Source organism: Ipomoea triloba, chromosome 5 (genome assembly GCF_003576645.1).
Source record: "Ipomoea triloba cultivar NCNSP0323 chromosome 5, ASM357664v1".
Lineage (NCBI taxonomy): Eukaryota > Viridiplantae > Streptophyta > Magnoliopsida > Solanales > Convolvulaceae > Ipomoea > Ipomoea triloba.
In genome coordinates this window covers 30,805,533-30,831,647 of record NC_044920.1, presented here as the reverse complement: position 1 = coordinate 30,831,647, position 26,115 = coordinate 30,805,533, and the positions used below count along the sequence as shown (strand labels likewise).

Sequence of the window (26,115 nt, the reverse complement as noted above, 5' to 3'; positions counted from 1 at the left end):
TGTTCTCATCGTAGGATATTTGTTTCTAATACTACTTTTCTACTATTTTTTTTCCAAAAATAATTAATATTTCTAATATTCCTTTTGAGTAAGAATCAAAACTTATAAATAGTCATTAGGCCTCAATGAATACTAATACTTTGTATCAAAAGGTTGAAGTTCCATAAAATCTCCCAGAAAGGGAAGCAAATCACATGTTCTCAAATCTCAATTCCACAAACACAATCTTTCAAAACCAAACATATTTAAACAATTTTCTTACATGTTCTCAATTGCAGATTTGCAGGATGGCTTTGGATAATCAGCAATCCCAGGGTATATGCAGTGTACCAGGATGTCTGAACATGTAAGACTTACTAGGAAGGAAATCAAAGGTCCTGTCACCTCCAAATCCATACTTGTTGCTATAACCTGGATAGTCACTCACATCAAAATCAACAGAATCTGCAAGCTCAAGCCCCTGCTCGATTGCAAGCGAAACTATATTCCATTGCAGATGGAATCCATTTGACTTGTGAGTGATGTGGATTTCGCCGTTTTCGCCTAACAGTTGCTTGGCATTTCCCAGAAACTCCCGCACAAGCGCTTGATGACGAATCTGAGATATGCGGCGGTGCCCTTGGCTCTTGAAAATCCCAGAATGTGGAAAGTTGAAGATTATACGGTCGAATGTGGAGCCAATCAGGTAGGGATGGTTTGCCATGGAAGTAGCATCTACACCATGAATCACCTTGCAGCCCCTTCTTTTCAACTCTTTAAGGTGGACAGTAGCTAAGCAATAATTTGATTTCAGAAACTCTGAAAATGAAAGAAAACAATAACCATTTTTTGTCATGGATTCTGATGTATAATACATATTGAGCAATCAATCCAATCATGATCTAAGATTTGTTACCCTCGGAGTCGAGAGATGTGGCAGTCATGTTAGCAGCAGAGCCAAAGGCTGCAGCTAAGCTGGCAGAGAAGGAGAAGTCTCCTTCTCCCACTAGCAGAATCTCGTGGCAGCTACTATAGTGTTTTGCCCACTTTTCTTCTTGCAAATAATGGTTAGGGAAATAGCTTGAAGTAGGAGAACTAATGTTTTCTTGATCCAACTCAACCGTCTCACTTTCTTCAGACCAAGATTCCTCAGAATGCTCAGAAAGATTCAAGATCATNTTTGAGGCTGCTGTTTTCCTTATTAACAAAATGCCCTCACATACTCTCCATAACTCTAGTCCTCATGTCTTAGTGCACAGATCTCAGCCATCATATTCCTTTCTTCGTGTCTTTGGCTGTCTGTGCTATCCGCACTTACGGCCATATAATCGTCATAAACTGTCTTACAGGTCTTCTCCATGTGTCTTTCTGGGCTATCCTGATTCGTTTCGGGGTTATAGGTGCATGGACCTGCATACTAATAAAGTTTTTGTGTGCCGTCATGTGCGGTTTGATGAAGCTGTGTTTCCTTTTGGTGCTAAGTCTGTTTTGCAGGCTCCATCAGAATCTATTGCACGACCTTGGGCTGAATCTGTTTTTCATCCTGTGGTTGATCCATCTGTGGTAGCTCCCTCGCCTCCTGCTGATGTGGCTCAGAAGAGGCCTCGTGGTCGGCCACGTGGTCGTACTGTGCGTCCCACGGAGAGGTCTCACTCCATGGCCACTAGGAGTCGGTCTGTGGCTCCGGTTGCGGGTTTGACTGTGCAAGTTTCCTCTGTTGATCCTACTTGTTATACTCAGGCAGTCAAACACTCTGAATGGAGGGAGGCAATGGATCAGGAGTTCAATGCCTTGTTGCAGAATCAAACATGGTGCTTGGTTCCTCCCACTGCGTCTATGAATATTATTGGCTGCAAGTGGGTGTTTCGCACGAAAAGGAAGGCTGATGGATCTGTTGAGCGCTACAAGGCCAGGCTCGTGGCTAAAGGGTTTAATCAGGTCCCGGGTCAAGATTTCTTTGACACTTTCAGCCCGGTGGTTAAACCTACTACAGTCAGGTTGTTGCTCTCTCTTGCTCTTTCTTCTGGTTGGCTAGTCAGGCAATTGGATGTGCATAATGCATTCCTTAATGGTAATCTTACAGAAACTGTTTACATGCGTCAGCCTCCGGGGTATGTTGATTCTCAGCACCCTGATCATGTTTGCTTGTTGAAACGCTCCCTGTATGGTTTGAAGCAGGCTCCCCGGGCTTGGTTCACTCGTTTGCACACTTTTCTGTTATCTGCTGGTTTTAATGCCTCTAAAACTGATGTTTCGTTATTTTATTATTCTCGTGGATCGGCTACTGTTTACCTGCTTGTTTATGTGGATGATATTCTTGTTATGAGCAATGAGCATGGTGCATTGGAGGCTTTGCTCTCCAAGCTCTCTAGTACTTTCAAGATTAGAGATCTTGGTGAGCCTGGGTTTTTCCTTGGGATTGAAACAGTCAAGTGTGCAGATGGAGTGTTGCTTTCTCAGCGCAGGTATATGACTGACATACTTAAACGAGCTGGTATGACAGACTGCAAACCTGTGTCTACACCTACTACGACTTCAAAGACAATATCTACCTGTACAGATCCATATGATGATCCCACGCAATACCGGAGCATTGCAGGTGCACTACAGTACCTAACTATCACGAGACCAGATTTATCCTTTGCAGTTAATCTGCTTTGTCAGCACATGCATGCTCCAACCACTGCACACTGGGAACAACTGAAACGTGTGTTAAGGTATGTTAAAGGTACTATGTCTTTGGGTTTGCGATTGAGAAAGTCAAGTTCAGGTGAGCTTCATGCATTCTCGGATTCTGACTGGGCTGGTTGTCCTACGGATAGAAAGTCTACTAGTGGGCATGCTGTGTTTCTTGGAACCAATCTAGTGTCCTGGGTATGCAAGAAACAAAGGACTGTTGCTCGATCTTCTACTGAAGCAGAGTACAAGGCTCTTGCAGATGTATGTGCTGAAGTTCTGTGGATCCTCTCTTTGCTGCGAGAAATAGGAATTTCACCTCTTCCAGTGCCCAAACTTTGGTGTGACAATCTTGGAGCTACTTATATGTGTGCTAATCCTATTTTTCATGCTCGCACAAAGCATGTCGAAATTGATTATCACTTTGTGAGAGACAGAGTAGCTGCAGGAGACATTCAGGTGCACTTTATTTCTACTAAGGATCAGCTAGCTGATATTTTCACCAAGTCACTCGCAGGTCCCCGGTTCTGCTTCTTACGTGACAAGCTACAGGTTACTTCCATACCATCCGCTTGAGGGGGAGTATTAGGACTCTACATAATAGAGTCATACTATAAGTCTCAGTCCTAGTTTACTTATGATTCTCAGTCCTAGTTTACTTATGATTCTCTTGTATATATACTCTTGTATTCCTACAGTTATATTTGGTGAACTCTAATACAAACATAATTGTTCTCATCGTAGGATATTTGTTTCTAATACTACTTTTCTACTATTTTTTTTCCAAAAATAATTAATATTTCTAATATTCCTTTTGAGTAAGAATCAAAACTTATAAATAGTCATTAGGCCTCAATGAATACTAATACTTTGTATCAAAAGGTTGAAGTTCCATAAAATCTCCCAGAAAGGGAAGCAAATCACATGTTCTCAAATCTCAATTCCACAAACACAATCTTTCAAAACCAAACATATTTAAACAATTTTCTTACATGTTCTCAATTGCAGATTTGCAGGATGGCTTTGGATAATCAGCAATCCCAGGGTATATGCAGTGTACCAGGATGTCTGAACATGTAAGACTTACTAGGAAGGAAATCAAAGGTCCTGTCACCTCCAAATCCATACTTGTTGCTATAACCTGGATAGTCACTCACATCAAAATCAACAGAATCTGCAAGCTCAAGCCCCTGCTCGATTGCAAGCGAAACTATATTCCATTGCAGATGGAATCCATTTGACTTGTGAGTGATGTGGATTTCGCCGTTTTCGCCTAACAGTTGCTTGGCATTTCCCAGAAACTCCCGCACAAGCGCTTGATGACGAATCTGAGATATGCGGCGGTGCCCTTGGCTCTTGAAAATCCCAGAATGTGGAAAGTTGAAGATTATACGGTCGAATGTGGAGCCAATCAGGTAGGGATGGTTTGCCATGGAAGTAGCATCTACACCATGAATCACCTTGCAGCCCCTTCTTTTCAACTCTTTAAGGTGGACAGTAGCTAAGCAATAATTTGATTTCAGAAACTCTGAAAATGAAAGAAAACAATAACCATTTTTTGTCATGGATTCTGATGTATAATACATATTGAGCAATCAATCCAATCATGATCTAAGATTTGTTACCCTCGGAGTCGAGAGATGTGGCAGTCATGTTAGCAGCAGAGCCAAAGGCTGCAGCTAAGCTGGCAGAGAAGGAGAAGTCTCCTTCTCCCACTAGCAGAATCTCGTGGCAGCTACTATAGTGTTTTGCCCACTTTTCTTCTTGCAAATAATGGTTAGGGAAATAGCTTGAAGTAGGAGAACTAATGTTTTCTTGATCCAACTCAACCGTCTCACTTTCTTCAGACCAAGATTCCTCAGAATGCTCAGAAAGATTCAAGATCATTTCTGGATCTGCACTACAGCTGGCTGATTCTGGATGGGGATGTCGAAACTTGTAAGTTTTACTCGGACACCACTCAAAATTAGCATCACTTCCAGTTCCCGATTTGGCGTTGTAACCTGGATAATCACTAATGTTGAAATCAACAGCTTCTATAAGTTCAAGCCCCAGCTGATTAGCAATAAACTTTATTCTCCATGAGCTGTAGAATCCATCAGTCCGGTGAGTGATATGAACTTCACTGTTTTCATGAATCATCTGTTTGGCAGTTCTCAGAAACCTTCTTACAAGGGATTGATGTCGCCTGCAAAGAGAAACAAATCAATAAAATGCTTAAAAAGAAACAACTAATTAGCTAGCTAGATCAGTACTGAATATATAAGTTAAGTAATCATAATATATAGTTATTGACAGACCATAGTATGTCTTGACGTGAATCGTTCTTTGAAATGACAGCATATGGAAAATTGAAAATGATGCGATCAAACACCAATCCAATCAAGCTGGGATGGTGTGCCATGCGAGTAGCATCAACACCAAAGATCATCATGCATCCTGTTCTTTTCAACTCTTCCATGTTGGAAATCGCTTCGCTATAGTTTTCACTCGCAAATTCTGAAGAAAGAAGCAAAAGCATAAATGAAAAATCCCAAGCCAAATGGCATATTCAAACCCCAAATACTCGTCTGCAAACAATAGACAGAGACACAGACACAAAACTTTGGTGATGATCAACTGTCTTACTTTCAGAGTCAAGAGAAGTGGCAATCATGTTATGAGCAGAGCCAAAGGCAGTGGCTAAACTGGTAGAGAACGAGAAGTCTCCTTCGCCCACTAGCAGCATTTTGTGGGAGCTACTATAGTGATTTACCCATTTCTCTTCGGCTACAACGCCACCATCCATCTCTTGCCCCATTTCACACTGCTCCAAATTATGATTGGCACAATAATTGCTTGAACGAGAAGTGTTTTCTTTCTGCTCCAACCCAATCGCCTCTAACAAATTTGTCGAAACCTCATAGTCTTCGTCGTGTATAGTAATCCCATTTTCAACACCCAACTCTAAAGGTGCAGTCCAAACTATTGCAGTGTCAGTAGACCTATAAGTGGCTGCAACTTCCCTACATTGTGAGATATTGCTATGTGGATGAGGAAGTCGAAACTTATAAGTTTTACTAGGAAAGTGCCCATCTTCATTTCCCATTCCCCATTTGGGAGTGTAGCCTGGATAATCACAAATCTTAAAATCAACAGCTTCTTCAAGCTCAAGCCCCAGCTGAGATGCAATAAACTCTATTCTCCAAGCATCAAAGCCTCCATCTGTCCTTTGAGTGATATGGACCTCACCATTTTCACAGATCATCTCCTTGGCAGTTTTCAGATACCCTCTTACAAGAGATTGATGTCTCCTTCACAGACAGACAAATCAATCAATCATATATAATATGCTTAAGGACAAATTAAACAACTACCTAAAAGGGTTTCTGAAAACACATGAATGGAAGTGTTACGAAAGGAAAGTAAAGAGAAGATTTCTAAATATGCTCTCAACCTACTGAAGCACAAAGAGTCTGTCATATAGAAAGAGAATACAAAACTCATTGCAGTATCTGTTCATAACTACTTTCTCAGCCTACTAAAGCACAAAGAGTCAATATCACCTCCACTGAGGCTCGAATCCTCCCCTTTCACGTGGGAGTGCAACCGTGTGCCACTAGACCACAAGGTGGCTAGAAGACCTATCTAAATCCCTAATACTGCCTATAGAGCTTCCATATATTAAATATATTCCATTAACAGGAAAGATCAAATGCCATGGAGCAGTATGAAAAATTGAAAACAAATAACAAACTGACCAAAGTTGATCTTTGCCATTCTTGGGAATGAGAGCATATGGAAAATTGAAAAGTATTCTATCAAATGCCAAGCTCTTCAAGGTGGGATGAGATGCCATGGTAGTAGCATCCACACCATACATCACCTTGCCTCCCTTTCCTTTTACCTCTTCAATGTTGTAAACAGCTTTCTCATAATCTTTCCTCAAAACCTCTGAACAAGACAGAAAACATAATACATAAAATCTCATCTCCAACTCAAACAACACATTCAGAGCCCAACATTTTAGGATGTCTTACTTTTAGAATGGAGGGAAGTTGCAGTCAAGTTGGAAGCAGAGGCAAAAGCCACAGCCAAACTGGCAGAGAAGGAGAAATCCCCTTCACCCACAAGCAAAATCTTATGGTAGCTACTGTAGTGTTTTGCCCATTTCTCTTCATCATTCATTGAAAGTGTAAAAATGCTGTCTTTATGTAGGGTAATACCATCTTCAAGATCCAGCTTGATCATTGCATTAGCATCACTAGAACTGCAAGTAGATGGGTTCACTACTTGGCTCGTGCCGCCTTTCGTCTTTCTCCCCTTCGCCATGAATGAAGTAACCGAATAGAGAAAGAGAAGAGAATGCAATAAAGAAAAGGGAATGACTAGAATCAAAGCAAGTAAAGTAGAGTAGATTGACGAATAGTGTCCCGGCCCTCCCTATTAATTGTTCAACCTCGCTTTGAAGTTTTATCGCCACGTTTTTCGTTACACGTACCACGGTACCAATGCATATAGTAAATATTTTTAAAAAGATGCAGTGTTTTGATCGTTCGTAAAGGTCGAGTATCTAGGAATATATAAATCATGGTAACTCAGAACACATATTTGTTTACAGCTACCTACAAGTAGCTTCTCACTTTGAAAGGTTGCTCTCACAGTGCCACTGTCTTTCTTCCCAAATTTTATTCCGTGACCAACTGAGCTGCCCATGCGGGCAAAATACAGTTTTTTTTTGGTTTATGGTGAAATGGGAATAAAACCCAGATATTTAGAATTGTGCATATTCGAAATTCTCGTTCCAATTTATTATCAAAACTCTTTTCTGTTCATTAATTTTTTATATGGATTCTGATTCGTTTATGGGTCTTAATTGATCTTATTGGATATCAAATCTTGCTAAGGAAGTATATGACACGAAATATGTTAACTTCTCTACAATTTTCCATCCCATTCAATAACAAATTGAGCTAAGATGTCTGTTTATGCAGGTCGAAAAACTTTAATTTGATGTACTAAAAACGTGCTTGCAAAGATTGGATTGAGCTAAGCTGTCTGTTATCGACGTTAATGCTGGCTAGACGCTTGCCAATCGTGCCGGTGCTCTCGTCGGCGGCCAAAATACCCTTCCCCGGAGTGACAATATACTTGGCTGTCTTGATAAGCTCATCTGCATGCAGCCATGCATGCAACTCCAATAACTTGAATTAGTCTTACAAGTTACAATGACCAAATTGAAATATATATGATTGGATTAATCTCATTCGATTAACTCCAATAACTTTATTAGATTAGTCTCTTTTGAATGAACTCAATCAACTCGAAATATATATGATTGAATTAATCTCATCCTCTTGTCTTAATTATAAGACAGAAATGAATGTAGTATGCAAATAGAAACTCGGTTGAATTAATCTTATCTTTCGAGATACAGATATAAGTGCAGTAGAAAGAAAAAATTAAAATGCAGTTTATCATCTTCAATCAAGAGGGGGAAAATTATAAATGACAGATTTCTCAGCGGCGAAAGGGGTAAAAAACCGCAGTACGTTCTAAAGAACAACATAGACGACAAAGCTCTTCAAAGTGTCCATCCAGCAACTGATACTCTATTTCTCTCTTGGACTTGGGAAACAATGATCCGATGATGTTTTTTAGTTTAGTCATCATCAGTGCCAAAATATCGATCCCCGAATTCGCCCATCCCGGGGATAACACGAAAATCTTTGTTCAATCCCATTTCAATCTCAGACGTCACGATCTTTATTCTGGGGAAACGTTTGCAGACCACATGAACTCCTTGAGGTGCCTGGAGTAGAAACGAGGAGGGGAAAATGGCTATAATAATTCGAGAATATGTAGTTCCCTCTATCTAGTAATAGAAATGAGTACAAGGCGGGGGAAATGGACTCACAGAAATGAGATTTAGGAATAAAATGTTGGCCTCGGGTACGCCCTTCTTTATCAGTAGAGAAATGGCCTCAACAGCTGAATTCCCTGCAAGATCGAGGCTCGAGTAGTTAGAACATATCAGCATAAATGCACAGATGAGCTTATCAGTTGTCAAGACGTCTAGAAAGATGAAAACGCAGACATTGAAGGGGGGGAGGAAGCACTAACCGGTGCCCAGGATAGGATCCAACAATAAGACTTGCCTCTCTGCAATGTCGTGTGGTAGTTTTTCATAGATAAGCTGCGTGATCCATGCATTAGATAAACTTGAAGTAAAAATAAACAGAATAGCACAATGCATCAGGGGGTGAAGAAGTTGCTCACATGCTGACCATTATCGCCCTCTCGATGAATTAGAATCTTGCCAATTTTTATGCCCTTACAACAAGCCCGTAAAGCATTTTCCATACTCTCTCCACTGCAGAAATTAGGCACATATGAAATGTCATTGAAGGCAGAGAGAAAGTAAAATAAGATGAAGTTCCAAATCGATCACAGTAAGCTCCTCTTTGGCTCTTTGTGCTTAAATTGTTTATAAAAATCATGCAATACAAAACAAAGATACAAGTTAACACCATAATTTTGGTAGTTTACCTTCGAATTACAGAGACGCCACATAATCTCTTACAAAAATCAACACCAGTGTACACAGATCCTGCAGATACGAGAAAATATTAGGAAACGGTATTTGCGATCCAAGAAGCCTCTACATTGAAGGTACTGGCCACTCTAAACACTGCATGTGTCAGAGTAATCGATGAGAAAATGTGCCTTACCGGTTGGAGTGATCACCTGCTTTTCTGTAAATGGCAGATGTCCCAAACCATGTTCAACCACCTAGTTCAGATAATCATGAATTTAAGTGAATTTATTTATTAGTAAAATAACGATATCTTTCATTCAGTTATGGCTATACTAACTGGAAATCAGACTTTGCCTTTACCAGGAAGTCCAGTTTACAGTACAAATACCTACCAGGCGGATCAACCGATCAGCATAAAATACAAAATCATGTTTTGTTGTTTCAGCATCACGGATAAGAGTATGCATGCCTCGTATCTGAATGGAAGTAAAAGACCAATCACTACAACATTTCCAGACACTAGATAATAGATTGATGAATGACAAGATCAGAAACGATTAGGGTTAATGACACCTGAATTACAACAAATGGAAGGTACCTGAAAAGTCGAATGAATGACATAAAGATTAGGATATATTTTACATAGATCATGTTGGCCAAGTTTCGTCCTTATGTGCTGCACAATCAAATCGATAGCAACATGATTGTCTCCGCCACGAGGAATGATGATGTCAGCATACTTCTTTGTTGGAAGAATGAAGTCATCGAAAGCTGGTTTAACAAACTTCGAGTACTGCATAAATATCAAAACCGTTCATTGATACGTGAGAAGTATGTAAGACGGCTCAAGTGAAAGAGACCATCTCCAGAGTAATCCGGTAAGACTGTCACTAACCTGATCCAGTACCATAGCAATATCCCTCTCCTTGTCAACCGTGTCACGCCTTATTCTCCTCGCAAGACGGACATCAGCATCTGCACTGAAAATTTTGAGATAGTGGAGTCTATGAAATGTAGAAGACCAATCTTAGCAAAAGCAGTAATCGTGTTCATTAGTCAAGCAAAGGACAAGGAACGACCACAGCTAGTCATTAGTAGAAACACGTAACAAGTTAAAATGGAATGGAAAGAACCTGTATCTACAAATATCTTCATATTCATTAGATCTCTGACACGAGGATCATGAAAAATAAGTATGCCTTCGAGAATTATAACATCTGATGGATTTACCTGCCATGTGTTCATCAGAAAGTGGTCAATTTATACACTAAGTTGCAAATACAGCCATACAGGAAAATGAATCGCAGATATATTAGTTGTTAATGGTTTCACTTGGGTGAGAAACTTAAGATATTATGTGTATTGACATATATCCCCATGCCACCAAGGCTGCAACAGGGACAGGTGTCTGAATTACCCTTCTTGTTGCATTGTTTTGGTAACTCTTAAAGTCATATTTTGGAATATCTACTGCTTCCCCATGTTTCAGCTTATCCATGATACACAACAATTGCTCAGTATCAAATGCATCTGAATGAAAGGAATAAACAACAAAGCAGTATTAAAAATATGAAAAAAGTAAGGAGAGGGGAAAAAAAGAAGAAGCTAGAAACTACACTAACCAGGATGGTCAAAGTTGTATTCATGAACTTTTGTAAGTTCCTCAGGTGTCAAATTATGATAGAATGAATCCTTAAGAAAAACAAAAAGTTAAAATCATAAATAATTTGTAAATATTTAGAGCAAAGGCATAATATATGCCTTTAAAACAGAAGAAAACCTGGTTAACTAGTACAACACGCTGATCATGAAGCTGTTCAATAATCAAATCACAAACGGTGGTCTTCCCGGATGCAGCTCCTCCAGCAACTCCTGCAGATTGAACATTTCGGTAAGAGCATGCATTACATAGAAACATATCTATCAAGAGAGGGAGGGGGGGGGGGGGGGTTATAACAGATTTTAAGCACAACAGCATCTTAGTATGATAACATTATAGCATCAAATATGCATTTATTTCAGAATAGGTAACAGAGTAAGAGCAAAACCCAAGAAAATCATAAAATTTTCAAAATTGCTTTCGTGCATAATAAGTACAGAAAAGAATCAGTGTATTACTCTCTATTGCAAAACTAGTGTGTGGGAAATCTCATTTTAGTGCATGCAAGAACCAGTATACATAAGTGCCAAACATACCAATAACAAATGGTTGTTTAGGAACATTTCCTCTCATTGAAGTTGTTGGTTGCTCAACCTCAGTAGCATTTGGCCCCTGCAAATGAAATCCAGAATAATGAGCTCCTGATGAGGCCTCTATCATATCGTCTACTGCTTTTGAACCCATGGTTTAGTTACCTGCATATAATCAAGTGATTAAAAGTGAGAAAATGGAAGGACTAAGCTTCCAAAGACACAAGCACATATGCAATAACATGAAATGATATACAAGTGAGAAAGATAGAAGAAGTTACACACTATGCCAAGTTAAGGGATGCTCAGAGGTAAAAGTTATGTTTTTTCACTCTTGTATTTTAAGGATTAAAAAAGAGGCATGAATCTCCATTACCCCTACTAAACAATTAGAACTCAAATCATGTCTAAGCCAATTAAATACAAAAGCGAACCACCTCAAATATCAGAAGCTCCAACATGATGAAGCTGATCATTACGTTTCCGAATGATATACTTGAATACTCATCAATACCTTTGTTAATTCATTCTTGAATGACAACAAAAATGATGTTTCTCAATTCCAAACAAATATAATCCATGAAAGCTAACAGCATCTTAGTGGATCTATCTCCCATCCAGCGAATTAGTAATCATAACCATACATCTCCATGTACATCAGTACATGTGGAATACTGTGATCCTCAATCATAACTACACACATCTCATCAACCATAGATCTTTCATCAGCTCAGCAGGGAATGTATCACTCTCTATCCTACAAAAGGCTCAATGACTCCACAGTTGATACCTTGTCAGTTCTAGAAATCCGGTAGATCACCTTTCACTCCCCAATGATGTGACACGATAACTATACTGCACTTTAGTTCATTAATAATCCATACCCACCAAATAATACTTATCAACAACCGCAAAAGAACTACTAAATTCGGCAAAGACTCAATCTTTTAACAAAATCAACACTAAAAATCAAATCTTTCCGCAAGCGGATGAACACACAAACTAATTTTAACAAAACTAACTCCGTGATTCCACCGCAGATTACCAAACATTAGGAGCAGATTACGGAGATTAACACACAGAGAAACCCAGAATTGACTGAGAAAAATCAGAAGGAATGCAGACTTAGACAAACGTATATACAACATGTATATATATATAGTTGTTGAAACATACGTACGGTATGGGAGAGTGATTGCTGGAATCTTGACTGATATTTTAAGAAAAGTGCTGAGGAGCTGAGCTGCTGGAAAATTCAGGAATTTATAGTGGGGGAAGAAGGTGGTTTGGACTTTGGATTTGGGGCTGATATTTAGGTGAAATTACGATGGGACCCCCTCTTTCTTTCTGGAATTCCGTATTCTGTGATAGGGTGGCAGAGTCAAATTGAGGTAAAAAGCGATGGAGATTACACCTTGGAGCCGATTCGGATGTGGGGTCCACTCCGTCTTGTGTGTCTGCCCATGGATGGGCAGGGATCCGGTGCGATGGAGCAATCACGATGGCCCGCCCGCCCATATTAGAAGAAAAGTATAGCATTTTTTTCAGTGTTAACGTGACATTCGTTGATTAATTCTAAATAAATAAATAAAAACGACAATCAGTTTTGAATATCAAAGTAGCTGCTCATATTACAAATTTTGTTAAAAATAATAAATATATAAATGGCTCAAAAGGAATATAAAGGTAGCCAAACAACTACTTAGAATGAAGAATCAAATTGCTATTTGTCCATTGGTACCACATCATATGAAATTTACAAAGTCATTTCTCTAGCACAAAAAATGGTTGCATTATTGGGTATTTGCTTTTTCAATTCTGTTATTTATTTCCAATTAATAAATTTATATATAAAACAAAAAAAAAACAACAACAACAACTTTATTGGAACAGGGAGTTGTATGGAGAAAAAACATTCATTTCATGATTCACCCCCTCTTCTTCACAAATCTTCAATCAATCCCATCTTCCATCTGCAGAGAAATTCTGAATTTCTGATACATAAATGGATAAGGCTGCTTGTTAAATTCTCTTTTCTGCATTTCAGGCAAGATTTGTTTATGTTGGAAATTCATCAGCTTCGATCATCACCAGGATTCAAGATCACATTTTTTGCCAAGGTAACATCAATCTTTCTCATTCCTCGCAGTTGTGCCAATATATCATAATCTGCAACCAAAAAGGAGGGGGGAAACAAAAAGAGCCAACTTTTTTTTTTTTTTTATCATAAGATAAAGATGTTTTCCAATGTGAATCCGCGTATGGGTGAAGATGGGTGTGTTATCATGATTTGTCATGCATGATTGCATGATACCCTTTGTAGTTCTGCAAAATTTGTTGAAAAAAGCTCAAGTTCTGTGGGGCTGGGGTATGAACATTCAGATATCAGGTTGCAAATATGAGATTTTGTTTTCAAGTATTTGAGAATGCTCAAACTGCCATTGGAATTTGAGTATGAATCAGAGACCAATCAGATGAGAAGGGAGCAGAGGATACACAAATAACATGTAAACTCGAATAGTCTAACCTCATAACGAAAGCAATAGCAGATCGAGTATACCTCCCATCATAGTTGAATTCTCTGTTGTTGCGTGTTTTGTCTACCACTTGACTCCTGTGCATGGTGCAGTATTTTCTGTATCAGGAGTAGTGGTAATATTGATATGCTTAATAGTATCTGTCTGTACAACTAGATGGTGTAGTATTTTCTGCAACAAGAGGACCGGATTCTATCACAACCTTGTTGGTGTAGCCAGACTTGTACCACTTAATTTGTACAATATAAATGGCAAATGCTACAGAGGATGCACAGAGTTATGTCACCTGTATTTACGTAGCCAAGATTGCAGATTTATTTCGCAGCATTACAATTACCTGGTCCAAGAATCTGGTCAGCCACACCCTCTTCGTCGTTGTAGAAAACACTTATGAAGAAAACCACTATACCTGCAAAATTGACCTCAAAACCTGGCAGTTCTGGGGAAAAAAGGGTTACAAGACCTTCAAGGTAGATGGAAAACGACTAGACATTTATTGGGATGTAAAGTCTGCAAAATTCTCCAGCAGCCCTGAAGCTGTATCAAACTACTATGTTGCATTAGCGATAGGAGGAGAGTTGGTGTTATTGCTAGGTGATCAAGAGAAAGAAGCTGTGCAAAGAACCAAGTCAAAGCCATCCCTGGTGGGTGCAGCCCTAGTGCACAAGAAGGAAAGTGCATGTGCAAAAACATGCTTTTCCACCAGAACACTGTTAGGGCAAAGGAAAAAGGAACATATCATCGTCATAGAGTCTGCCATGTCAGGCACTGAGCCCGAGATGTGGATTAGTGTTGATGGGATGGAGTGTATTCGAATTGTGAATCTGCATTGGAGATTCAGGGGTAATGAGACAATAACAGTAGATGATGTACCAGTAGAGGTGTTCTGGGATGTGCATGATTGGCTATATGATAGTGCCAATGCTGGGCCTGGGATTTTCATTTTCAAGCAAAGTACCAACAAAGACGAAGCCAGTAACAGTCTAACAGATGCTGATGAAGATTACCCAAGCACAGACTTCTGCCACATCTTTTATGCATGGAAGCTTCAATGAGAAACTCAAATCAAAATGATGCCCTTTCTAGGATTATGCCAGAATCAGAAAAGGATTCAAGCCAGAGTCCACATTTTCTTTTAAGCAAATATGACTTCCTTTACTTTTCTTGGTTAGTTTACTAGTTAGAAACTTAGAACTCTTGAGGAAGTTTTCTTTTTCTCTTTTCTTTTGAGGCTCTACAAAGGCTTTTCTTTTTTGGTCTGATATACTGCCAACATCAGCATCAAGCTCTTGGATGGCTGGAGGGGTATCATCAGTTATATGCTTTGACACCCTACAAAAACTGGGCAGCTAGATATAGATCAGCCTGATTCAACGATGCCTATAATATTTTGACTTTATACTTGGTCTACATTCTGTGCTAAGTTTTTGTATGCGGAAAGTTGTTGCATCATGCCATCATGTTTTAACTTTCTATGGACTGCTAATTTGCTTTAACTGAAAATAATGACTCAATCAATACTCAAATGCCAAAAACAGAATATACAACGAGTGACACATAATTCTGGGAAAAAATTGGATGCTTACAGAGTTGAGAAACAGTCAGCCTACCAACAAAAAGATATGGACCCTAGACCAGTTACAGACATGCTTCTTTTAAAACTTCATTAAAAAAGATCTCCCAGAAACATTTTTGCTAATGTCACCTTCCAAAGCATTTCAATACTGAAGAAACCATAGATGATGATAGAAACTTAAGTCCAGTAGATCCACCAGGAAAATATGAAACTGCATAGTACAGCAATGCCATAACCTAACAAGACAGAAAATCATCAACTTCAAAATTAGAATTGAAAACATATCCACTTGTACTTTTGATCCTATAAGAAAACCTAGAAACATGAGTTTAAATACCTGAATCACAGAGAAGAGAACAGAAAGGATATAGCTATGGAGCCCCATAGACACATAAAGAGTGCCTATCATGCTGCCTAAAAACCCCAGTGTAAAAGGAAGTCTCTGTGGAAATGTAGGGAAAATAGAAAAATAAGAGGAGAATACAGCTATAGAAGTAGGATTTTTACTAGAGACACAAGCTAAATCCCATACCTCCTTTGATGACATGTGGGCAAACTGATTCTTTGTACCTCTAAGGGCAAAGAATGACCCGATGATGAAAGAACATCCAAGAGTGAAGCAAATAGCAAATTTCTGAGGCATCAACACAATAACAGGAAGGAACAAAGCAAATGCCATGAAAATGAAGAAGACTCCAGTTGCTAGAAATAAGCCAAAGTACATGAGCGCTTTTCCAGAGGGAATATTACTGGTGGCAGACTGCAAACTCCCTGGTATGTCTCTCACTCCTTTTGAAACTCTGAACATGGATCAGAGATTAAAAAGAGGTTATTGGCCAACTCTCCAAACTTTCTAGTAGTTCAGATTCCTAAAATAAATATGAACACCAAAATGGCATTCCAAACATTGATTACCTTTACTATACAAAATTCCTCTTCTTCTTCGTTAAGAAAAAATGAAATATCCTATACCCTATAATGATAAACTATGAATTTTGGATTAATAGAATGAAAAGTCATTCATGGACTAAAAGTAAATTAACTCTATTCATTACCAACAATTTTCAATGAGTAAAGGCCAAAATATTTAATTTCATGAAGTTTAACCTTTTGCCTTACTTTGTAATTGGTCTAGGGAGAAACCTTGGTGATCTCTATGGAAGTACCACGTGGTACCATCAGAACTAACTAGCATGGGGAAGCTTAAGACCATAACTAGCTGAACGATACAAGAAGAGTTATTATATCTCCAGTACCAGGCACTCTATGTTGCTGATCTAATTCCATGTTTTTCTTTTATTCAAATGCTTAGCGTGGCAGTGATCAGACCACTTGTATGAGAGAAGGTACTATGGAATCATAAATTATCCTGTGGTCTTCTATACTCATAGGCTACACGTTGATCTTTCCTTGTATGAGAGAAGGTACTATGGAATCATAAATTTACAAACCTATCATCCAAAGGATAATTTAAAGTTCCCTAGGCAGCTTAGCAGGGGCGAGGAATGATTACCCCTGCCCTCTCATATGATAGCTTGAGCTCACTGTCACTGATACAATTAGAAGCCCATCCAGCCTGGCGCTAGCTTATCCTAAACACTTGGAAAATGGCTTCTGGCTTCCATGCTTTATGATGAAGTGAATTCAAAATGCAATTAATACCAATAAAAGATTCTTCAAGTTTTAAACCCAAATTATGTGAATCAATACCGCAAATCGCTGATCTAAACCAAAAACTGCAGTAAGTATAAAAGATGCTTATGAAAGGGGAAGGATAGGGGAGCTCACACGTTGAAAGTACCAGAGACGGTGTCGTTTGCGGAGCGCACAGCAGCTTCGAGATCGAATGCGCCAATGAGGGAACTACTCGCGCCGTCGGCATCAGACGCTTTTGTGGAAGCATATGAGTTCCAATCGGCCAAGAGAGACGGAGAAGACGTGGCAGTCGTTTGCTGCTGCTGCCGAGCATCATCGCCGGCGCTGGACCCTGAAAACCACTTCTGCATTTCGTAACCGGAATATCTATCAAGGAGCCGGAGCTGCTTTAACGAAGACTACGACGCGACACCACTGGTTTCGTTGCTTGTACTTCTCCAGTCGAAGATGGAGCGCCCGGATCAGATCGGATCGGAACGTAATGAACCTTCACCGAGATAAAAACCATTACCCCCCCACTTTCCACCCAACTTTTACAACTAAGGTTTAACGGTTTCGTCTCACTTGCGTATTTGGTCAGCAAAATAATTATACAAAAATATTATTATTATTATAATCTAATAATCTATCATCTATAATAATAATATAATAATAATAATATAAAAAATTAATGAGTATCAACGAAGGTTATACAATTCATTTATGTCTATTTTTCCATTAGGCTTCTCCATTTGTTCCGGACGAAGAAATCAACAATTTTTTCATTCGATCCGACAGAGAAGCCAACGGGTTTCGCCGTCCAGAGTAGCTAACACGCCAGTCTTTTTTTTTTTTTTAATACAACTGTCTCTATTACATTGTAGTATAGGTTCATATATACTATACTTTCTCAACATGTTGATGCACAATACAACTGTCTTTATTACATTGTAGTATATGTTCATGTATACTTTCTCAACATGTTGAAGCACAAAGAGTCAACAACCTCCACTAAGATTATTTTAATAATTTTGTAGAATATTAATCTATGTGACATGTGACTTGAATGTAACATATTATTATAGGTCAAATTAGTTAATTGCACATTTTTAACAAGTGGAAGAGTTCAATTGAATGTTTTTTTAGTTCGAGGGTCTAATTACATTTTGGTATGTAGTTGGATCTATTTAACCCCTATCCCTTTAATTTATTATAAAAGTTAGCTAATGTAAGCCTCGAAGAGTCGAAGGGAGTAACTAAGTGATAAAACATGATTCTCGTACACTTTTCCTGTCAAGTCTATCACACCATATCAAATTTAGTTGCTTCAAATCTTGGATTATGGATCATTCAAGTAAGATACATTATACAGTGATCAACCAGATCACAATCCCAACATCATTTGAAGTTAATGCTACAGAATCAAGTGAGTGAATCATAGACAACATAAATAATTTACAGAACTCATAACACTTTTAGCAGCTGAACTTCAAATATTAAAGGCTCATTTGCATGGGACAACAGGCTGCGACGAGGGCCAAACTGCAACCATTGCCAGAGAAAACATGAACTTTGAATCATTAATCGAAATGCAAAAACAGAAGCTAAAACAATGCTTGAGAAGAGAAAAAGACAGATAAACAAAATACGAAGGCACACCTCATTTGGAACCGGCTTTAAGTTTTCACTGATGTAACCAACCGAAGGTGGTATGAGTGCTCTTCTTTTCCCTGCAGATCAGAATATTAGATTGAGTGGTTAACGTATCACGATTACAGCGCACAGAGAAGGATAGCAAACAAGAAGAACCGTAAGAGTCTTGAAACTCGGGTAGTTTATGAACAACCTCCTGCCTTCATTCCAGTTAATACTTCCTTCAGACCTTGTATTATCTGTCAGATTCATGGTCGCTTTGTAAGGCAAAACAGGTACACATCAATTGAACCATGAAACTGTTGTGAAAAAACCCGAGATGCTTATCATATTAGATGCATAATAAGAATGGACAAGAGTAACCTGCTTATCATCCAAAGGAAGAACAACAGGGGCACTTTCTCCACTAAACTGATCCACGGTACTACATGGACAGATTATTAGATTGATTAGAAGTTCAATCTATAATCTCTATTGCAGAAACAAAAAAACAAGAATTATATTATGTAAGCTGTGAGCAAGCCATTGCCTTTTGGATCCCGGTTGGAAACTCCAATGAAAATAATCCTTATTTTGCTTTTAGTAATCAATTAATCGTGGTTAAAACATTACCTATGGACAAAATATCCATTGGACCTTCGACAGACATAATTAATCTCCACAAGATCTCCATCGCGAGCCTCTGGTCCTTCCCCTTCAACAATATCTTAGAAAGAGGTATACATACATTACTCAGAAATGAGAAAACGCTAACACAAAAAAAGTCTAAACCCCTCATACAGGTATGCAGTCCCATTCTCCCCCTCCAAAAACTCAAGAGAAAAGTATTTCAATTCTTTTCTATTCAAGGTAGCTTGAGACTAGGAGAGTATTGAGTAAACTCTTAGACATTCTAACAGCTATAATATAAGTGGGAATGATGCACAGCATGAGATGCTTTAATATAAATTCTAAAAAGATTACAGATTATATTTTAACTTAGTTTGGAGCTCAAACAAACCGAGTACATCAATGTGGATTATAAAAAGGCTTTACCTTGTATCCTCACTCCACTAGCAAGCTTTAGGGTCCTGGATGCTTCAAATCCCAATTGGAAATCACAAATAACAGATAATGAGACCAACAATGCAAGTAGCCAAGTATCACGTCCAACATAACAATATTTTGTGCTCATCCACGGAGACGAAAGCAAACAAGAAAAACAAGCAACATTACCGTATAACATCAGGCTCTTTCATCTCCTGCATTGGTGCAGCCGTGACAGTGCATACATTTAGAAGAATAGGGCTCAATCCAAGGAACTGAAGAACAGATCTTCTCTTGAGAGTTAAAGAGTGCAGTCTTTCAGGCGAGTTCTCAGGTGCAGCGAGCTTGTGTTTATAACTGCTTCCGGAAACAAGTTAGAATATGAGTACACAAGGGAATTGCAATCTTTCACTTCCTCAAAAAAATCCTATGCTTTCACGAAATGCATCATCTTGCAGCTGCTTAAAGGGTCAATAATTGAAGCATGTGCTTCCTTTCAACTAAAAGTTTTAACTGATACTTGATTGCACATTTATGTGTATATATTATATGCTCAATTAAAGAACATAATCTTGGGATTCAAACCCAAGAGGAACTTCGCCATACTAAATTATGTGTTTCTACTCAACTAAAACTGATCTCTTTTGAAGACAATCCATCCTTTCCCATCAAATCCGTAATCAAAGATACCATTTTTATAGCATTGTGCCCTCTAAAACTAACATTAGCGAATATGTAACAGTGTACTATATCATGTATGACAGCAATCGCTGCTTCTCATTCCTATTCATAGTAGATTAGTATAACTGTTCAGTTAAAAAACAGCTTGGATTGATCTCAAATCAGGAGGAAAAGAAACAGAAACGAGCTGTGAACGTAATACAAGTAGTCTTTGTTACCTTAAACATGGGGATATGGAAGCTCGAGGGAACCGGAATCTGGCTTGCAGTGCCGGAACTTCCATTAGTTGAGGAGACACTCCGAATTGGCTCGACGGAGACGGTGATTGATGGAGATTCTTAACTGTAAGCGATGCGATATCAAAAAGCTTGTGGACCGCCGGCAGACAGCCAGGATAGAGTAATTCTACGTTTTCCTTCTTTTTTTTTCCCTTTTTTTAAATAATAATTTTGTAGTGACTTGTGAAATTAATCCCTACTATAAATTTATAAATTTAATTCTTTATAATATTCTATTTATTAAGTTTATTATTCCATTTAAAAATAATTTATCTAATACACATTGTCAGGAAATAATTGCGAATTCTATTATCACTATTAAAAAAAAAAACAAGACAAAACAAAATAAACATAACAAGTAGTGGTACGTATTTTTCAATCAAATTTCAGTGTGAAAATTATTATATTGAGATTAATATCTTTAATATTTAAACTAAAATAGATATTGGATAATTAGTTGGCAAGCACTTATCACTCTTAAAGTGTATTTAATTGACACATTTGTGTTATGATTTTAACCGAATTACATATAAAAGGTCTCAAAGAAATGTGTTCCATTTCTTGAAAGCTAAAGTTGTTTATTGGTTGATGTTGAATTTCCTTTGTTAATTACATGTATAGATAAATATATGTGCTAATTGAATGATCATACATAACGATAAAGTGTAGTTTAGTAGTCATGTCCTTCATTCCTCCACCAAAGGTATTACTTGTTTGTTGTTGGTTAATACGATCACGTTGTTAGATACAAATTAGATATTAATGTAACCTCTTGGTAGATTCATTTTCACCACACACATATGTGTATGTAAGTGGGGGAGGTGTTATGTGAAAAACACTTAACATGTAAAAAGTGATGAGATATCATAATTTTTCATCTTGATAAATAAATAGTTGTAATATAATATTGATGAATATGAAAACTCAAAGTATATAATTGAATATTTTAATTATTCTATTTTTAACACATTTGCAATGACTTCTAAGTTAAAAATTTAAATAAAATTATTTTTGAAATAATTTTTTTTTTGAAAACAAATAAAATTATTTAAATATAGTCAAGTTTAAAAATTGCATCCCCTAGAATCAAAATTTCTTCGAATGGGGCCATGGCCAATGGGCCCAGAAGCGCCAAATACTTTTCTTCAGCGAAGCCCCAAGTCTTGATTAAGTTACCGGGAAGGTATCAGATGTGAATTAAAAAAAAAAAAAAAAGAAAAAACAAAATGGGATACTTTAGTCAATAAGTCATAGAAGGATCTAGAAACCCTAACAAACCCCTATACATACACCACACTCTGCATTTCCGCCACTGCCTCCTGCTCTCACTTTCCCAACCAGATCATAATCGCCGGTTTTTTGGAGAGAAGATCTCAGCCAGTTTCTACTTCTTAGATCGGCCATGGCGGCGGAGACCGAGACGTTTGCTTTCCAAGCTGAGATCAACCAGCTTTTGAGTCTCATCATCAACACCTTCTACAGCAACAAGGAGATCTTTCTCCGTGAGCTCATCAGCAATGCTTCTGATGTAAGTATATCTATACTACCGTTATTTTGGTTGATGGCTTTATTTGTGCTATTTTGTGTGTATACATCTGTGTATCGGCTTTCCCGCTCGTAGATTTGAATTGTTTCCATTGTTGTATATGCCGTTTGTTGGAATATGTGCTTAGATGGATGTATATATAGCTTGTGATTTGCTAGTTTTGTTGATAAATGATTCATCTATGATATATAACTGGTGCTTGAAGAGTGCTCTGTAGTGTGTTTAAAGTTGGCTTTGATCAGGCTTTGTTTGATGTTACTGATTTAAATCCTTGCTCATATTGTATCATGCTTTCTAGAAGTAGAAGCTCAAAATGTTCATACATGTTTATAGGTTACGAGCTTGTTACCATTTTGTTTTTAAATTTGAAATCTTAATCCAATTAATGATCTAAGGGTTCTTCTAGTTATTGCTAAAAGTAGGAACATTTGGCTTTTTATCTGGGATTATATATATTTTAAACTGGCTTATAAATTGTGTTTACAATTTAGAGTGATCTGTTTTGGGTAGACTAATTGTAATTGCATGTGATTAATATCTGTTACATTCTATCACTATTCTTCTAAGTTGTTGTTTCTATTGTTAGGCTCTGGATAAAATCCGGTTTGAAAGTTTGACTGATAAGAGCAAACTAGATGCCCAACCCGAGCTCTTCATCCACATTATCCCAGACAAGGCCAATAACACCTTGACTATCATTGACAGTGGTATTGGTATGACAAAGGCTGGTAAGTGACAGTGTGACTATTCACCATGTATTATTGTTTTCCTGTTTCCCATGCAAGCTATATACTCACATGATCTGTGTTTATTCTTTCAGATCTAGTGAACAACCTTGGTACCATTGCTAGGTCTGGTACCAAAGAGTTCATGGAAGCTCTTGCTGCTGGTGCTGATGTTAGCATGATTGGACAATTTGGTGTGGGTTTCTACTCAGCCTATTTGGTTGCTGAGAAGGTCATTGTGACAACAAAGCACAATGATGATGAACAGTATGTCTGGGAGTCCCAAGCTGGTGGCTCATTTACTGTTACTAGGGACAGTGGTGAGAGCCTTGGTAGGGGTACCAAAATTACCCTCTACCTCAAGGAAGATCAACTTGAGTACCTTGAAGAACGCCGACTCAAGGATTTGATTAAGAAGCACTCAGAGTTTATCAGCTACCCAATCTCCCTTTGGATTGAGAAGACCATTGAGAAGGAGATCTCTGATGATGAGGATGAAGAGGAGAAGAAAGATGAGGAAGGGAAGGTAGAAGAGGTAGATGAAGACAAGGATGAGAAGAAAAAGAAGAAAATCAAGGAAGTTTCTCATGAATGGTCCTTGGTGAACAAGCAGAAGCCCATCTGGATGAGGAAGCCAGAGGAGATCACAAAGGATGAGTATGCTGCATTCTATAAGAGCCTGACCAATGACTGGGAGGAGCACTTGGCAGTCAAACACTTCTCAGTTGAGGGTCAGTTGGAATTCAAAGCTGTTCTCTTTGTTCCAAAGAGAGCTCCTTTTGACCTCTTTGACACAAAGAAGAAGCCAAACAACATTAAGCTGTATGTTCGTCGTGTGTTCATCATGGACAACTGTGAAGAGTTGATTCCGGAGTATTTGAGCTTCGTGAAAGGAATTGTAGATTCTGAGGACCTTCCTCTCAACATCTCAAGAGAGATGTTGCAGCAAAATAAGATCCTGAAGGTTATTCGCAAGAACTTGGTGAAGAAGTGCATTGAACTCTTCTTTGAGGTTGCTGAAAACAAGGAGGATTACAACAAGTTCTATGAGGCTTTTTCAAAGAACCTCAAGCTTGGTATCCATGAGGATTCCCAGAACAGGACTAAGATCGCAGAGTTGCTGCGTTACCACTCCACCAAGAGTGGTGATGAAATGACCAGCTTGAAGGACTATGTGACCAGGATGAAGGAAGGCCAGAGTGATATCTACTACATTACTGGTGAGAGCAAGAAGGCTGTTGAGAACTCCCCCTTCCTTGAGAAACTGAAAAAGAAGGGATATGAGGTTCTCTACATGGTTGATGCAATTGATGAGTATGCTGTTGGTCAACTGAAGGAATTTGAGGGCAAAAAGCTTGTGTCTGCCACCAAGGAAGGTCTCAAGCTCGATGAGAGTGAGGATGAGAAAAAGAAGAAAGAAGAATTGAAGGAAAAGTTTGAGGGTCTGTGCAAGGTTATTAAGGATGTGCTTGGAGACAAGGTCGAGAAGGTGGTTGTTTCTGACCGTGTTGTGGACTCTCCCTGCTGTCTGGTTACCGGAGAATATGGGTGGACTGCCAACATGGAAAGAATCATGAAGGCCCAAGCTCTCAGAGACTCGAGCATGGCTGGTTACATGTCCAGCAAGAAGACCATGGAGATCAACCCAGAAAATCCCATAATGGAGGAGCTGAGGAAGAGAGCTGATGCTGACAAGAATGACAAATCTGTCAAGGATCTTGTACTGTTGCTGTTTGAGACTGCTCTCCTGACATCAGGATTCACCCTGGACGAACCCAACACCTTTGGCAACAGAATTCACAGGATGCTGAAACTTGGGCTGAGCATCGACGAAGATGCTGGTGATGCCGATGCTGACATGCCACCATTGGAGGACACTGATGCTGACGCTGAGGGCAGCAAGATGGAAGAAGTTGATTAAACTTACCTTTTTCTAGTTTTGTCTATTTTTGTTAGTATTTATCCCCCTATCTTTATTTTCCCCCTTTTCTTCGTACCAATCAAACTGTGTTACAATTATGTTTTCTGTTGACCATTTTGAACTTCCCATTTCATTTCCCCTTGAAAATCATTTTCATCTGTGGAAGTAAATGTTGCTCCAACGGCAGTGGTATTGGGTGATCAATTACTTAGAGTTGCAACTCTTGTTGAGATTTAATCAAATCTATTTCATCTCATATTCTGATCATTGAAAAATGATAGGTAATTTCTTTGTAGTCTCGACAGAGACAACATTGGATACCATCGACTGTATTCTTCACTTTATGTTACTTTAAGTCTTTCCCTATTATTACTGACTAGTTAGTTGCCGCCCAGCAGTTAAAGTGGGTTACCTCACAAAAAACCAACAACAAAAGATGATTTTAGAGAGAGGACAACACAAGTTTGATGAGAGAGTATTTATTGTTTTAAGAAAAAAATTTACTTTGGTCCCTAATTATTAATATTTTCAAATTAGTGACTATTAATATTTTATAACTAAGTGATTTGTGTCACATTAGTCTTGCACCGTTCAATTTTTTGGTCAAGCTTCCGGTCAACTATTATCGAAATTTCAAAAAGAAAAATAATATGTTCTAATTAAAATGGTATTTTCAGCCAACTATTGTTGGAAAAGGAAATTTCGGCAATAGTTGGTCAAAAACTTGCCTGGAAAAATTGACGGCATGATCAAATATGATACAAATTACATAGTTATGCAGTTAATTAGAAAATATTAATAGTCAAGGAGTAAAATTGATAGATATACCATAGTCATGAGATCAAAGTGAAATTTTTTCTTTAATTAAGAACGGCTGAAATACAAACTCATACATTTAGTATGCTGGCAGAGGAGCCAAGTAATTAAGGTGCAAATATGCAATTCATTTAAGAGAACTGAAAAGAGTAATAATGTAGTACAAGAAACTGCTTAATGAATGTACATATATCATAATATCAACAATAGGACGGTTTTAATAGAAAAAAATAATTCTACATTCATCACTCAGCCCACTATAGGTATTCATTTATTATTGATAGTATTATGTTTAAAATTATAAATTAATTGTTCTAATGACTCTATTACATTGTAGTATCTGTTCATCTATACTTTCT

At 38.2% G+C, this 26,115-nt stretch overlaps 6 protein-coding genes and 1 pseudogene across 6 annotated transcripts; 2 read left to right on the top strand and 5 right to left on the bottom strand.

Moving 5' to 3' along the window:
* Positions 1-244: 244 nt before the first annotated feature.
* LOC116020564 (uncharacterized protein At4g26485-like) lies at positions 245-1,157 on the bottom strand. Its single transcript, XM_031261033.1, has 2 exons — positions 896-1,157; positions 245-798 (listed from the first exon to the last, which is right to left on the bottom strand). The coding sequence occupies exons 1-2, from the start codon at positions 1,155-1,157 to the stop codon at positions 302-304; spliced, it is 759 nt and encodes a 252-aa protein (XP_031116893.1). The 3' UTR covers positions 245-301.
* A 2,472-nt stretch (positions 1,158-3,629) lies between these two features.
* Positions 3,630-6,767, bottom strand: LOC116020053. Its single transcript, XM_031260511.1, has 6 exons — positions 6,675-6,767; positions 6,396-6,588; positions 5,284-5,948; positions 4,956-5,154; positions 4,281-4,843; positions 3,630-4,183 (listed from the first exon to the last, which is right to left on the bottom strand). The coding sequence occupies exons 2-6, from the start codon at positions 6,515-6,517 to the stop codon at positions 3,687-3,689; spliced, it is 2,046 nt and encodes a 681-aa protein (XP_031116371.1). The 5' UTR covers positions 6,518-6,588; positions 6,675-6,767; the 3' UTR covers positions 3,630-3,686.
* A 1,253-nt stretch (positions 6,768-8,020) lies between these two features.
* On the bottom strand, positions 8,021-11,516 carry LOC116020054 (annotated as a pseudogene).
* Positions 11,517-13,281: 1,765 nt separating this feature from the next.
* On the bottom strand, positions 13,282-17,637 carry LOC116021023 (protein transport protein SFT2-like). The gene is made up of 5 exons (XM_031261615.1): positions 17,264-17,637; positions 16,008-16,275; positions 15,813-15,917; positions 14,186-15,711; positions 13,282-14,070 (listed from the first exon to the last, which is right to left on the bottom strand). The coding sequence occupies exons 1-4, from the start codon at positions 17,479-17,481 to the stop codon at positions 15,601-15,603; spliced, it is 702 nt and encodes a 233-aa protein (XP_031117475.1). The 5' UTR covers positions 17,482-17,637; the 3' UTR covers positions 13,282-14,070; positions 14,186-15,600.
* On the top strand, positions 14,148-14,954 carry LOC116020563. The gene has a single exon (XM_031261032.1). The coding sequence runs from the start codon at positions 14,148-14,150 to the stop codon at positions 14,952-14,954; it is 807 nt and encodes a 268-aa protein (XP_031116892.1).
* A 758-nt stretch (positions 17,638-18,395) lies between the features above and the next one.
* Positions 18,396-20,866, bottom strand: LOC116020739 (peptidyl-prolyl cis-trans isomerase FKBP16-1, chloroplastic). Its single transcript, XM_031261242.1, has 8 exons — positions 20,689-20,866; positions 19,979-20,146; positions 19,799-19,833; positions 19,376-19,469; positions 19,127-19,187; positions 18,957-19,002; positions 18,770-18,840; positions 18,396-18,652 (listed from the first exon to the last, which is right to left on the bottom strand). Exons 1-8 carry the CDS (start codon positions 20,751-20,753, stop codon positions 18,575-18,577), a joined length of 618 nt encoding a protein of 205 aa, XP_031117102.1. The 5' UTR covers positions 20,754-20,866; the 3' UTR covers positions 18,396-18,574.
* A 1,179-nt stretch (positions 20,867-22,045) lies between these two features.
* Positions 22,046-25,196, top strand: LOC116019103 (heat shock cognate protein 80-like). Its single transcript, XM_031259196.1, has 3 exons — positions 22,046-22,276; positions 22,881-23,022; positions 23,115-25,196. Exons 1-3 carry the CDS (start codon positions 22,151-22,153, stop codon positions 24,938-24,940), a joined length of 2,094 nt encoding a protein of 697 aa, XP_031115056.1. The 5' UTR covers positions 22,046-22,150; the 3' UTR covers positions 24,941-25,196.
* Positions 25,197-26,115: the final 919 nt, after the last annotated feature.